This window comes from Ovis canadensis, chromosome X (assembly GCF_042477335.2).
Source record: "Ovis canadensis isolate MfBH-ARS-UI-01 breed Bighorn chromosome X, ARS-UI_OviCan_v2, whole genome shotgun sequence".
Classification (NCBI taxonomy): Eukaryota; Metazoa; Chordata; class Mammalia; order Artiodactyla; family Bovidae; genus Ovis; species Ovis canadensis.
In genome coordinates, this window is record NC_091727.1 from 99,841,975 (window position 1) to 99,856,686 (window position 14,712).

The 14,712-nt window shown below is 36.9% G+C and overlaps 1 protein-coding gene across 7 annotated transcripts in view; it reads right to left on the reverse strand.

Moving 5' to 3' along the window:
• Positions 1-14,712, reverse strand: part of LOC138930436 (transmembrane 9 superfamily member 2-like) — an 83,677-nt gene that overhangs the window by 38,263 nt on the left and 30,702 nt on the right. For all 7 annotated transcript variants that reach the window (XM_070290667.1, XM_070290665.1, XM_070290666.1 and 4 more), the window contains 2 exons: positions 3,400-3,479; positions 535-631 (listed from right to left, as the gene is read on the reverse strand). In XM_070290667.1, coding sequence (XP_070146768.1) covers positions 535-631; positions 3,400-3,479 — 177 coding nt within the window. The remainder of the gene's footprint in view (positions 1-534; positions 632-3,399; positions 3,480-14,712) is intronic.

Sequence of the window (14,712 nt, forward strand, 5' to 3'; positions counted from 1 at the left end):
TGCCATACAAATGAGCCATTCTCTAAGTTTTGCACTGAAGGGAGTGTGTTAATTATGTAAAGCACACAACTGGCTTGATTTTCATGGAGAAAGCAACATGATTTAACATACAAAAAAGAATTCAACTAATTCTATAGAAATTAAAAATTCATCAATACATAAATGATTATAAGAGTCTAAAGAGTATAAATTAGATAAAACTAAATTTGCCCTAAATTGTATTATTTTGCAATGTTTTGTACATATTCTCATGTTCCAAATTAATGAAAATCTTAAATAATGATATTTTGAAAGATCAGAACATGGAAAGGTATATAACCAAAGAGTTGATAGCAAATAACTCTCTAATAAACTTACCTATACTTTTTAAGAATCTACACAATACTCTATACTTTGATTCAGCACAATATGCAAAATTACTAGGCATTAAAATGTGCTGTATTCAAGGTACTATACTCTAAGTAGAAACATAACCTTGAGAACTGGGCAAAGCATGAATCAAATATGTACATTTTTATTTACAGGAAAACAAACCTGATTATATCTGATAATATCTTTGTGGAGAGTTCTTAATATGATCATAGCCACCATTCCAGTTAAGAAGAGAACAACGACAAATGAATTCAAGATACTGGAAAATGGAAAGAAGGAAAAATAGAAGTTAAGCCTCAGATTTATTTCAACAGTAAAAACGAAAATCCGTGCACATGTAAAAGAAAGACATTCAAATTATCATGTCAATCAGTTTTCTAAAGTTAAACTTGTATCAAGGGCTAATACATTTGGATAATACCTCAATATATTAAATGAACTTAAAGTTCTACCACAAAAGTTCATTACCAATTAAGCAATAGAAGCAACACTATTCTTAAGGTTATTTTACAACTTTTTAAGAGTACATTCCCAAAAATAAACAAGGGGAAATGAAAAAGATCAGGAACGTAAACTTAGTTCCAGAACATGAAACTGAGAATGGAAGACCAGGAGTCAAGGTTAAATTGATGACTGGCTGACTGTCTTTAGGTGGATCCTTAGATGGATCAAGGCTTTTAACTTTATCAAGTCTTTATCAAGTTTCAGGGTAAAGATCCCATGGACCAGCTCTTACTGGTTCCAAAACTGAATCTTAAAAATTATGTCCAAATGAAAACCAAGACCTTCAGCCATCCCACCACCCAGCCAAATCTGGACATATTTTTAAAAGTTTCACCAGAATCTCTGAAAAGACCAGCACTGTTATAGAAAAATGCCGCTAAGATGTCTAAAATGTCTGCTAAATGTCATAAGTAAATTAGCTCAAGACAGAAACTAAAGTACATTTATTGTTATATCATAAATATTAATACTAGAGATTAGCCCCACCATTGATCTGGATGCCCTTTCCTTTCATGACCCCTTTAAAGAAACTATTTAAATAAATTTTATTTGAAGAGACTCCTTGGGGGTGTAACAAAATGGGACATGGACTATTGCCCCAACAAAGATTTTCTAGAAGAGTTAAGATATGATCATTATAATGAGGAGGAGAAGGAGGTAGAGGAGAAGGAAGAGTGAGGATAGAAATAGGAGGAGGAGAATGGGAGCTATTCTCACTTTAAAGGCAATAGCATTGTAAATCAACCATACTTCAATAAAATGAAATTTTAAAAAATAAATGTGATAACTAATGAGAACCTACTGTTAGCTCAGGGAACCCTACTCAGTGCTCTGTGGTGACCTAAACGGGAAGGAAATCCAAAAAAGAAGGGATGTATGTAAACACATAGCTGATTCACTCTGCTGTACAGCAGAAACTACCTCAATATTGTAAAGCAACTATACACCAATACAATATTTCTTTAATTAATTAATTTTACTTGGAGGCTAATTACTTTACAATATTGTGGTGGTTTCTGCCATACGTTGAAATGAATCAGCCATGGGTGTACATGTGTCCTCCATCCCGAAATAAAATATTTTTTTTAAAACAAAGGCAATGGCCGTATAAGGAAAATCATCACCTCAGAAGACCATACGCATAGAATTATACCCTTCCTTACTTTCATCTTTACCTTTATAGTCTTCTTCCATCCAAAACTGCTTTATTATAAGAGATGAAGGGGGGAAAGTACAGTTTCATCTATTTCTCATCAGCTTCTCTGATCAGTCTCCTAAGTTACTAACTGAAGATCCTATGCTCGCTGTCAGCACTTTAGGAAAGCCTCAATCATCACATTCTCAGTTGGTCCATCCTTCAGTTTCATGTTGAAACTACTCCTTCTACAGTCATGAAGGACTTCTAACGCTGTGGTTTGATCCTGTTGAAGATTCCTGAGGAATCAAGTCCCTTCACTGTGAATCCACTAGAATGTAAGCTTCCTGCAAGCAGAAGCCTGTGTGCCTTATTCACTGCCATGTCTGACCACCTCCCCTAGTACTTGGCATCCTAATAGGGATGAAAAAAAACACCTGGAGAATGAATCGACCTTCACTCACAGACATTACCTCCACACAGTTGTCTCATCTAAATGACTTGCCTTGCTTAAGTGACCACTTGCAGTGCTTTGGTTTCTCATCTGTAATCTGTTCATCTTTCTCTGCTCTCTTCCCAGTGTTCCATGACATCTTTACCTTCCTCCACCCCAGCTGGTTACTGCTTTTCCTACACTCTACTTTGTTCAGACTTTCTGACCCCACAAATGAAAGCATCTGTCTTGTTTTCCTTCCATCTTCTGCACAGGGTCCACTATCACAGTCCTATCCTGCCTACTTCCCAGCATGTATAACTCTTTACATGCAGACATGCTATCTCTTGGACATCTCAGCCTTCTCTTTCCCTGGAGCATAAACATTAGTATATTTACAACAGATTTTCCTTTTTGTTTCTCTTTGTGTATATAGAGAAGTGGGGGAGGAGAAGAGGAGAAATTAGCCAGAGAGAAGAAAAACTGTCACTCAAGATCATCTCTGATAGGGGGTTGGGGGAAAGGGAATTGGGTGAAGTAATTAAAAGGTACAAACTTGCAGTTGTAAAATAAATAAGTACTAGAGATATAATGTACAATGTGATAAATATAATTAACACTAATGTACGTTATACTGAAAGTAGTTGAGACTGTAAATACTAAGAGTTTTCATCACTGAGGGGAAATTTTCTACATTTCTTTCATTTTGTATCTATAGGAGATCACTGATATTCACTAAACTTAGTGTGGTCATCAATGCAAGTCAGATCATTATGCTGCACACTTTAAACTTATACTACTATATGTCAATTATATTTCAACAAAACTGGAAGGAACAAAAGATAATCTCTGGTAACAAAATAATTTTTAAAACATACATATGCATATATGTGTGTGTGTGTATATACATTTCCCACCATGAAGCTACTTACTCTTTAATTCATAAAGTGCTTACCTAAACCACTGAATTCTGGTATGAGACATGGACACCAAAATATAATCCCACCTAGAACCCCACCTGATCTGTTTGTTTTCCTAAAAACAAAAATACAAAAATCACATGATCAAACTTTAAATGACCTTTTATTAAAGGTTATAATCCTAAAACAGAGAGTTATTCTGCCTGTACATTCTCCATTTCTTTACTGCTAACTTCATGGAATCATGCAATCTAGCCTGACATTTTCATCTTACTTTTATTTACTGATACCCTATATCATTTCAGGCTTCCCTGGTGGCTCAAATGGTAAAGCATCTGCCTGCAATGCGGGAGACCCGGGTTCGATCCCTGGGTTGGGAAGATTCCCTAAAGAAGGAAATGGCAACCTACTCCAGTACTCTTGCCTGGAAAATCCCATGGATGGAGAAGCCTTGTAGACTACAGTCCATGGAGTCACAAAGAGTCGGACAAGACTGAGCAATTTCACTTCACTATCTCATTTCAAAAAGGGACTAGGAAAAAAAATTTAGTTTACTATTCATCAGAAATAATAGCACCCTTTTGCTATTTTTCTGTCACCCTAAATCTACCCCATACTTCATTTCCTTTTGTCCAGACCACATTTTCATCTTAATTGAAACTTCATAGGCATATATGAGTCACTGTGGTTTGTTTTTAAATTTAAAAACCTAAAAACAACCAAAAATTCCCATCAGAATAGGAATAAACAAACTATGGTAATCCATGCTAAGAAATACTATGTAACCATTAAAAAGAATGATGTGCATCTCTAGGTGATGACATGTCTATGAAATAGCATTAAATGAAAAAATAAAGGTGAAAAGTACATAGTAAGACACGTATGTACAGCAAGATTCTATTCCCCCTTCAAAAATATATACATATTTTGTAGATGCAAACATTTTTCTGGACAAAAAACAATGGTTATACTTTTGGAGGAAGAGACTAGAAATTAGGGGAAGGGTAGTAAAGGAAGGCAGAATTTTACTTATACATTTTCTATATGGTTTGAAGCCTTCACCACATATAAGTATTGTCAATATTATTATTTAAATTGAACTAAAATTTTGAACTATAAGACAACTTGCTTCACAACACACCAAATCCACCAACTGCAAATAGGTTTATTGTTACAGTATTTTGTTTACTTAGAAAACAGTATTCAATTTCTGTCACTATTTCTTACAGAATATTCTAATATTTTACTTTTGTACTTTAAGTATTTTGAAATGTTTCAGCAACAAACTGATAAAAAGTTTTTTAATATTGTGGTTCTCAATACTTATTAAAACCTAAGAAAATATAATTACCAGTTGTTTCTGCTGATGTATGATCAAACTCAACCTTTCAATAGCTTTCTTATAAAATAGCCCCAATAAATGAATATCTTAAAAGATAATCCCTGATAAACATTTAAACGATTAATGTGGTATTATTACCCCTTAAATTAATGGCATGATCATAGCAAAAGGAAAACACAGGTAACAAATTGACCAAATTATATTTGAAATGACTTATTATTTAAAATTTGGTATCTGCACCCATCATTTAAAAACTGGATATTTAATTTTAAAAAAACAGGGTTTTTAAAGTATCTTTAATATTAATTTCTCACTTAAATGCTTTCTTCTCTGCAATCACCCACCGTGTTTCTTCAGTCTTTTAACTTCTTTGAGGCTTTTAATGGCTAAGTCAAAGATCTCTCCTGGTAAATGTCACATTGCACTTGAAAATATGTAGTTTATTTTTAAATATCTTTTGATAATGATTTCTAAAATAATTCCAGTGATAAGAAAACAGACTCTGTATGATTTCAATACTTTTAGACCATGAAATTTTGCACCTTGTTTTATGTCCATGGATATGTTCTAGTGTCTCCTGATTTATAGTCTATGAGAACTTGAATAGAATTTGTATCCTGCTGTTGTGTGAAAATTGTATAAATCTTAATTATGTTAAATTGGTTCATAGTATTTTTCAGGTCTGCTATATCCTTCTACTTTTCTATCTATTCATCCTATTAATGTTTGAGAGTTTGATATTGAAGCTCCAACTAACAATCTTAATTTATCTACTTAAAAATAATTGTAATATATAATGGAACTATAAGTAACTTTGTTCTGTATTTTCCAAGTCTCCTATAGATGTATTATCATACTTTTATAATTCAAAAAACTTTTAAATGGCCAGAAAAAAATAATAAAATTAGGTATCTATGTTTTTTTGTGAAGTGTGGGGGATAGGTATAAAGAAAGTCAATGTACTCTGCTTTTAAAAAAAATGGAAATGATGGATTTTAATTAAAATGACTTTTAATTCACCAGTAGACTTTAGCTAACACCTGATGACTCAGTGTTCATGATGAACATCATCTATGAAAGGTCAGGTTGACATTTTGTATCTACTGATGTGAGGTATCATTTTGCAGTCTTCCTGTTGAGAATCCATGGCCTGAGCCTGGTCATGAAGAACCATCAGACAGACCCAGGTTGATGGTCATCCTACAGAATGTAAGGTCTGTACTCTTCAAAATTTTCAAGAATATGAAACATAATGAAAGACTGAAGAACTGGCCCTGATTGGAGATCAAAAACTAAATATAACATGTAATCCTGGAAACGATACTAAACTAGAAAGGGGGAAAGTGACATTGTTGGCCAGCTGGTGAAATCTGAATGGATAGATATGAATCAGATGGTAATGTAATGCTGTAATGCCAATATTGACTCCTGGTTTGCACAGTTGAATACTTGTTTTAGGGAAAGACACTCTGGCAGATTTAGGGGTGATGAGACAACATCTAGCTCTCAAAGGATTCACAGAAAGACTAATGATAATGGACACAGAGAGAAGAGCGAACAATGGAGCAAATGAAGTAAAATGTTAAACATTGGAGTATCTAGTTAAAGGGACTACAAGAGTTCTTTGTGTTATTTTAGCAATTTTTCTGTAGTATGAAATTGTTTCTAAATTATTTTTAGAAAATCTGAATTTACAGACTGACAAATTCAGGGATAGATATTCATTGCATGAAAGGATTTGTCTTAGCCATTTTATTATTAAAATATTGTTATTATACCAAAGTATGACTTAATTTGTCAAAATTTGAATTGCATGCATTTCTTCACCAGACTACTGTCCACTGCCTTAAGCAAGTTAACACATATCAAGCCTTTTAACAAGGAGTGAAATAAGTGAGGGAAATTAAAAGGTCCAAACTTCCAGTTGCAAAATAAATGAGTCACAAGTATGAAATGTACAGGGTGAGGAATCTAGTCAATGATTATGTAATACCTCTGTATGGTGACAGATGGTAACTAGACTTATCGTGGTGATCATTTTAAAATGGATAGGAATATCAGATCACTGTTTTATAACAAACAAGAACTAACATAGTATTGTAAGTTAATTATACTTCAAAACCAACAAACAAATAAATCCACAGAAAAAGGGATCATATTTGTAGTTACCAGAGGTGGAAATGGGGAGAAGGGGAATTAGATGAAGGTGGTCAAAGGGACAAATTTCCAGTTATGAGGTAAACAAGTACTAGGGATGTAATGTACAACATGTTAAATATAATTAACACTGCTGTATGTTACATATGAAAGTTGTTAAGAGTAAATCCCAAGAGTTCTCATCACAAGGAAAAAATATTGCTTTGCTATTTCTTTAATTTTGTATCTATATGAGATGATGATTGTCCACTAAATGTATTGTGATCATCATTTCATGACATAAGTCAAACCATAATGCTGTACACCTTAAACTCATACAGTGCTCAGTCGCTCAGTTGTGTCCAACTCTGTGACCCTATGGGACCGTAGCCCACCAGACTGCTCGGTCCATGGCATTTCCCAGGCAAGAATACTCGAGTGGGTTGGCATGCCCTCCTTCAGGGGATTTTCCTGACAAAGGGATTGAATCACATCTCTTGCATCTCCTGCATTGGCAGAAGAATTCTTTACCACTGCACCACCTGGGAAGCCCCTAAACTCATACCATGGTGTATATCAATTATAGCTCAATAAAACTGGAAGAAAAAATAAAATGTAAAGAAAAGAGATACTTTGAAATATACATGATGAAATTTGGCTTTTAAGTACAAAGAGAGCCTAGAAAATCTGCAGTTGTTAAATCAAGTAGTTTTTGCACCAAACATTGCCATCTGCTGGAAATAACAGTCCACAACACATATTCCTCCTCCATAAGACAATAAGAAATTATTTTAAAATCCTAAGGCACATTTGAGACAAAATGACAAATGTAAAAAGATAACTAAATGGTGGAACCCATTTTTTAAATCCATTTAAAATTAATTATTCTGCATCTTTACATCCCAGAGTTTCAAAATATTTTATAAGACATAAAAGCATATGAGGTAGGCAGGTCTTTAATGCTCTTTCTAATGAAATCACAAGAAGCAAAGGCAGAAATATAGATGAGAGTTCTTGATTCAGGACCCAGTATATGATGGGTTTCACTCAGTAAAAACACCTGCAGGGAATCAAAGAATCAAGGGGCAGGCAACTAGAGCTTCTTTTAGTCTAGTTGTTTTCAACAGGGAGAACAGCACCCTCTAGGGGACATAATGAAATGACGCGAGGATACTACTAGAATTAGAAGCATAGTAGAATGCCAAGACCCACACAAAGAATTGAGAACAATTTCCAAAAGCCCCCATCCGCCATTTATGTGAGTGAAAAACTGCTTATGATTATCTGCAGCTAGATTCTAACTTCAGTTTACAATTAAAATATTTTTGTGTGCTAAATCTTTTCAGTCGTGTCCAACTCTTTGTGACCCTATGGACCGTGACCCACCAGGCTTCTCTGTCCATGTGAATCTCCAGGCAAGAATACTGGAGTTGGTTCCCATACGCTCCTCCAGGGGCTCTTCCTGACCAAGGGATCGAACTCTTGTCTCCAGCATCTGCTGCATTAGCAGGCAAGTTAATATACATTTATTTTTCCCCCAGGAATGCAACTACCATGTAAATTGAGGGAAAACGGTATTGTTTGGCTTGAAACTTTATTAAAATTGATCAACATTTCAGAAAATCATGGCATCCTTTAGAAAGATGTGATATTTGAGCCACCAATATACAATAGTCTCATATTCATCTGTATTCATATATATCATATTTACAATGATTATACACATAGGTCCCTGGAGGAGGAAATTGCAATCTACTCCAGCATTCTTGCCAGGAAAATCCCATGGACCAAAGAACCTGGTAGGCTGTATGTAGTCCATAGGGTCCCATAGAGTGGGACATGACTGAGCATGCACACATGCATGAATACACATAGGTGCAAGCATCTAACAATGACTGAAATATATCTTATTAAAAAGTAATTTTTTATTTCTCCTTTATATTATAGTTGTAGTGTTATACTGATGTCTCTTGAAATGATGTGTAATACAAGTCTAATTATCTAGTATCTATTAAAATTATTTTACAAGAGTAAAGGGAGAAGGATAAAATATTTGTTATTAAAAGAAGATATTAATCTGATAGGGTTGAGAACTACTGATTCAGCTCCATTCCCTCACATTACTATGGGGAAAGTGAAGTACAGAAAAGAAAATGAACTTGCTCAAAGTCAAGTATGAGTTTGAAGTAAACCAGTACCAAAATTCTCTGATTCTCAAATTCAGTTATTGGTCCATGGTGCCTGAAAATCAGGAATGCATCTTGCAAAAAAAAAAAAAATCTATATATGTGGCTAGGGTCTCAAGCCAGCCCACAGCTAAAGCTTATATAACTCACATACACAGATACATAGCTAAAATTAATGTGATTAGAGTAAAATCAAAAAAATCTTCGATAAAGGACAGAAATGGTCTGGACCTAACAGAAGCAGAAGATATTAAGAAGAGGTGGCAAGAATACATGGAAGAACTGTACAAAAAAGATCTTCACGGCCCAGATAATCGTGATGATGTGATCACTAATCTAGAGCCAGACATCTTGGAATGTGAAGTCAAGTGGGCCTTAGAAAGCATCACTACAAACAAAGCTAGTGGAGGTGATGGAATTCCAGTTGAGCTATTTCAAATCCTGAAAGATGATGCTGTGAAAGTGCTGCACTCAATATGCCAGCAAATTTGGAAAACTCAGCAGTGGCCACAGGATTGGAAAAGGTCAGTTTTCATTCCAATTCCAAAGAAAGGCAATGCCAAAGAATGCTCAAACTACTGCACAATTGCACTCATCTCACATGCTAGTAAAGTAATGCTCAAAATTCTCCAAGCCAGGCTTCAGCAATACGTAAACCATGAACTCCCTGATGTTCAAGATGGTTTTAGAAAAGGCAGAGGAACCAGAGATCAAATTGCCAACAACCACTGGATCACGGAAAAAGCAAGAGAGTTCCAGAAAAACATCTATTTCTGCTTTATTGACTATGCCAAAGCCTTTGACTGTGTGGATCACAAGAAACTGTGGAAAATTCTGAAAGAGATGGGAATACCAGACCACCTAACCTGCCTCTTGAGAAATCTGTATGCAGGTCAGGAAGCAACAGTTAGAACTGGACATGGAACAACAGACTGGTTCCAAATAGGAAAAGGAGTACGTCAAGGCTGTATATTGTCACCCTGCTTATTTAACTTATATGCAGAGTACATCATGAGAAACGCTGGACTGGAAGAAACAAAAGCTGGAATCAAGATTGCCGGGAGAAATATCAATAACCTCAGATACGCAGATGACACCACCCTTAAGGCAGAAAGTGAAGAGGAGCTAAAAAGCCTCTTGATGAAAGTGAAAGAGGAGAGTGAAAAAGTTGGCTTAAAGCTCAACATTCAGAAAATGAAGATCATGGCATCCGGTCCCATCACTTCATGGGAAATAGATGGGGAAACAGTGGAAACAGTGCCAGACTTTTTTTGGGGGGGCTCCAAAATCACTGCAGCCATGAAATTAAAAGACGCTACTCCTTGGAAGAAAAGTTATGACCAACCTAGATAGCATATTCAAAAGCAGAGATATTACTTTGCCAACAAAGGTCCGTCTAGTCAAGGCTATGGTTTTTCCTGTGGTCATGTATGGATGTGAGAGTTGGACTGTGAAGAAGGCTGAGCACCGAAGAATTGATGCTTTTGAACTGTGGTGTTGGAGAAGACTCTTGAGAGTCCCTTGGACTGCAAGGAGATCCAACCAGTCCATTCTGAAGGAGATCAACCCTGGGATTACTTTGGAAGGAATGATGCTAAAGCTGAAGCTCCAGTACGTTGGCCACCTCATGCGAAGAGTTGACTCATTGGAAAAGACTCTGATGCTGGGAGGGATTGGGGGCAGGAGGAAAAGGGGATGACCCAGGATGCGATGGCTGGATGGCATCACTGACTCCCATGGACGTGAGTCTGAGTGAACTCCGGGAGTTGGTGATGGACAGGGAGGCCTGGCGTGCTGCGATTCATGGGGTCGCAAAGAGTCGGACACGACTGAGCGACTGAACTGTAACTGAACTGAACTATAAACAGTAAGTTTTCTAAAGTAAAATATGATGAGTAAAAATACCTTAGCCCGGCATTCAAGGCCATTCAAAATGTTTCTCAAATGTATCTTTCTAACCTTTCTACAAATACTGTTTACATATAAACGATTAAAGTCTCGGGTGTTATACTGAATCTTTTTGGCCTTTATATACCCAGGACTTAACATCTGGCACCTAAGATGCACTTATTACCTACTGCTGAGTGAATAAACAAATGAAAAAATTTCTTTCAGACAAATCTATTCACTGTTCCCCACTTACACTACATTCTCACCTGGAAAGCCCTTCCTCTAGCCCCCCTCCAAATTCCTAAATTCCAGGTCTTTTAACTCAGTCTGTGACCTTTCCCAAAATGCCTTGCACATTCTACCCATGCTATCCAAACCATCCTCAGCATCCTTCAAGGACTAGCTCAAGGCCTCTCTCTTAAAAAGCCTTCCTAGCACCTGGGAGTTCTTCCCAGCCTGGGCCTGGATGGTGGGATCTGGCCTCCCCTGCCCACCAGAACCCTGGGGCTTCTGGGAACCAATCCAGCCCCTCCACCAGCCCCCCAGGGCCTCGCCTTCTGGATGCCCCAGGGCCTGCTGGCCTCTAGACACTGTCTTCCCACCAGAGCCCCACCCTCCCCTGGGGGCTGTCTGTAAAGCCCTCCCGTCACCACCCTTTGTTCCCAGGCATAGTTCCTGCCCATTGTAAACTCATACCTTGGGGACTTCCCTGGCAGTCAGGGAAGCAAGATTCCACATGCCAAAAAATAAAGAGATAGAAAATAAAAATAAACTCACACCATTAAAGTGGCTGTTTCAGGAGCCTGGATTCTATAGCCAACTTAATCTAGATTTATAATCCTTTACATTTGTGACCTTGGGCAAGTGACTTTATGAGTCTCGGTTTTATAGTCTATAAAATGAAGATTTAAAGGTGGTCCAGTGGTTAGGACTCAGCACTTTCACTTCTGTGGCCTGGGTTCAATCCCTGATCGGGGAACTAAGATTCTGCAAGCCAAGAGGCGAAAAAAAATGGAGATTTAAAATACCTGCCTTCAAAGTTAAGTATGAAAAATAAAGTTAAACTAGGTACTTTATAAAAATTCCCATGCTAGGCACATAATCATGCATGCCAAGTCGCTCAGTTGTGTCCAACTCTGTGTCAAACAGTTGTAGCCCGCCAGGCTCCTGTCCATGGGATGCCCCAGGCAAGAATACTGGAGTGGGTTGTCATGCCCTCCTCCAGGGATTCCTGACCCAGGGATCGAACCTGCATCTCCCACATTGGCTGGCAGACTCTTTACCACTGAGCCACCAGGGAAGCACCATGTCACCAACTAGAGACATCAATAATACTGGACTAGATTTACATCTTCCCTTTCTTCTAAGTGTAATTCTTATGTCTCCTGCATTGCATTACTGCCAAGCCACCAGAGAAGCCCAAGAACATAACAGACCCTCAAAAATATTTGTTATATAAACAGATGAATAAAAGGTCTTCATTCAAATATTAATCATTATGGTCCCATCCTTCAGTAACTTCTGAACAAAATCATTATATAAACTCATATGAAAAAGTTGGCTTAAAGCTCAACATTCAAAAAATGAAGATCATGGCATCCAGTCTCATCACTTCATGGCAAATAGATGGGAAAACAGTAGAAACAGTGGCTGACTTTATTTTTCTGGGCTCCAAAATCACTGCAGATGGTGATTGCAGCCATGAAATTAAAAGACACTTACTCCTTAGGAAGAAAGTTATGACCAACCTAGGCAGCATATTAAAAAGCAGAGACATTACTTTGTCAACAAAGGTCCATCTAGTCAAGGCTGTGGTTTTTCCAGTGTATGGATGTGAGAGTTGGACTATAAAGAAAGCTGAGCGCAAAAGAATTGATGCTTTTGAACTGTGGTGTTGGAGAAGACTCTTGAGAGTCCCTTGGACTGCAAGGAGATCCAACCAGTCCATCCTAAAGGAGATCAGTCCTGGGTGTTCATTGGAAGGACTGATGTTGAAGCTGAAACTCCAATACTTTGGCCACCTGATGTGAAGAGCTGACTCATTTGAAAAGACCCTGACGCTAGGAAAGATTGAGGGTGGGAGGAGAAGGGGACAACAGAGGATGAAATGGTTGGATGGCATCACCAACTCGATGGACATGGGTTTGGGTGGACTCCAGGAGTTGGTGATGGACAGGGAGGCCTGGTGTGCTGTGGTTCATGGGGTCGCAAAGAGTAGGACACGACTGAGCAACTGAACTGAACTTGTGGATAATGGGAGCCAGGTTTCTCAATATCGGAGAAAGAAGTTACAGATCAGCAAGGGGAGAAGGCTAGCATGACCACTGAGGTCAGAGAGATCAGTATGAATTCCTATTTATCACATTTATTTTATCCATTTATTTTTATATGTTCCAATTTACAATTAGAAAATAATCTGTGGAGTGCTACTTTGTCACTGTGAGAATAACCCAGTTTCTCCAGCACTCAGTCATCTACAGTTTTAATATCCTTTAATCAATTATTGACCTGAATCAATTATTTAGTTGGAGGATGAAAGGAAACTTATTTTCTTTTTTTTCTCTCTTTACTGCACTGTCTGGCATGTGGGATCTTAATTCCCCGAACAGGGACTGAACCTGTGCCCCCTGCATTGGAAGCAAGAAGTCCTAACCACTGAACCACCAGGGAAATCCAGAAAAAGAGACTTATTTTCAAATTCTGTCATTCCCACTGAAGCAATTCGATAAATGATAATTAAGTACACAGCTGCTCATTTTCCACTGAAAGCTATGTTATAGGTTCAATATGATTTATTGTAGAGAATTGAACTTTAATTTTCATAATATTAAATTTAAAATAATATAATCTCACCAAGTTTACATTTAAATAATGCAGAAGAAAATTTAATCATATGGCAAGTGTTTACATTATATGGTTAAGTTAAAAGGGCAGGTTACGAAACAATGTAGCTCATCCGATTCTCACAACCTAAGGATACTGCTAGTAGCAAGCGTTGTTTGAGCTCCTTCTTTGTGTCAGAAACTATACCACGTGCCTTTAGTTATATTTCCTTGTTTAAATTTCATCCATGTGATGTAGATAATTACTATTATCGACCCCGTTTTACAAATGAAGAAACTGAAGATTGAAGAGATAAGTAAATGGTAGGCAAGATCTAGTGTAGTAAGTAGTGGTAAAAAACAGGAATTCAAACCCAGCTGTCTGATTTCAGAATTATCTCTTAATTCCATACACCAAAATTTTCATGGTGGTTTTCAGCACACAGTGGTATTCTAAATGACTTTTATTTTCATTTTGTGATCTTTCTATATTTTTACAATGAACATGAATTACTACTATAATTTTTTTTTTTTTTTACTTAAAACAACTGACAAGGACCTACTAAATAGCACAGGAAATTATACTCGCTATTATATAATAACCTATAAGGGGAAAGAATCTAAAAAAGAATATATGTGTGTGTGTGTGTGTAACTGAATCTCTGTGCTGTACACCTGAAACTTACGTGATATTGTATATCAACTATAGTTCAATAATTTTTTTTAATTTAAAAAGTAAAAATTTCTGGTTTAATAGAATCTTGTAAGCTACTATAAGACACAACAACCATATACACCTAGTGTACACAAAGTAGAATCTGCAGTGGGATATAAATGTTACTCCAGACTAGTACTCCATAGTCAAAGATGATTCTAAACTGTTGAGTTAGACTCCGTCAGAGGTTTCTCTATTAGGAGACTTTAAAACACCCATGTGGGCTTCAGAGGTGATTCAGCGGTAAAAAAAATCTG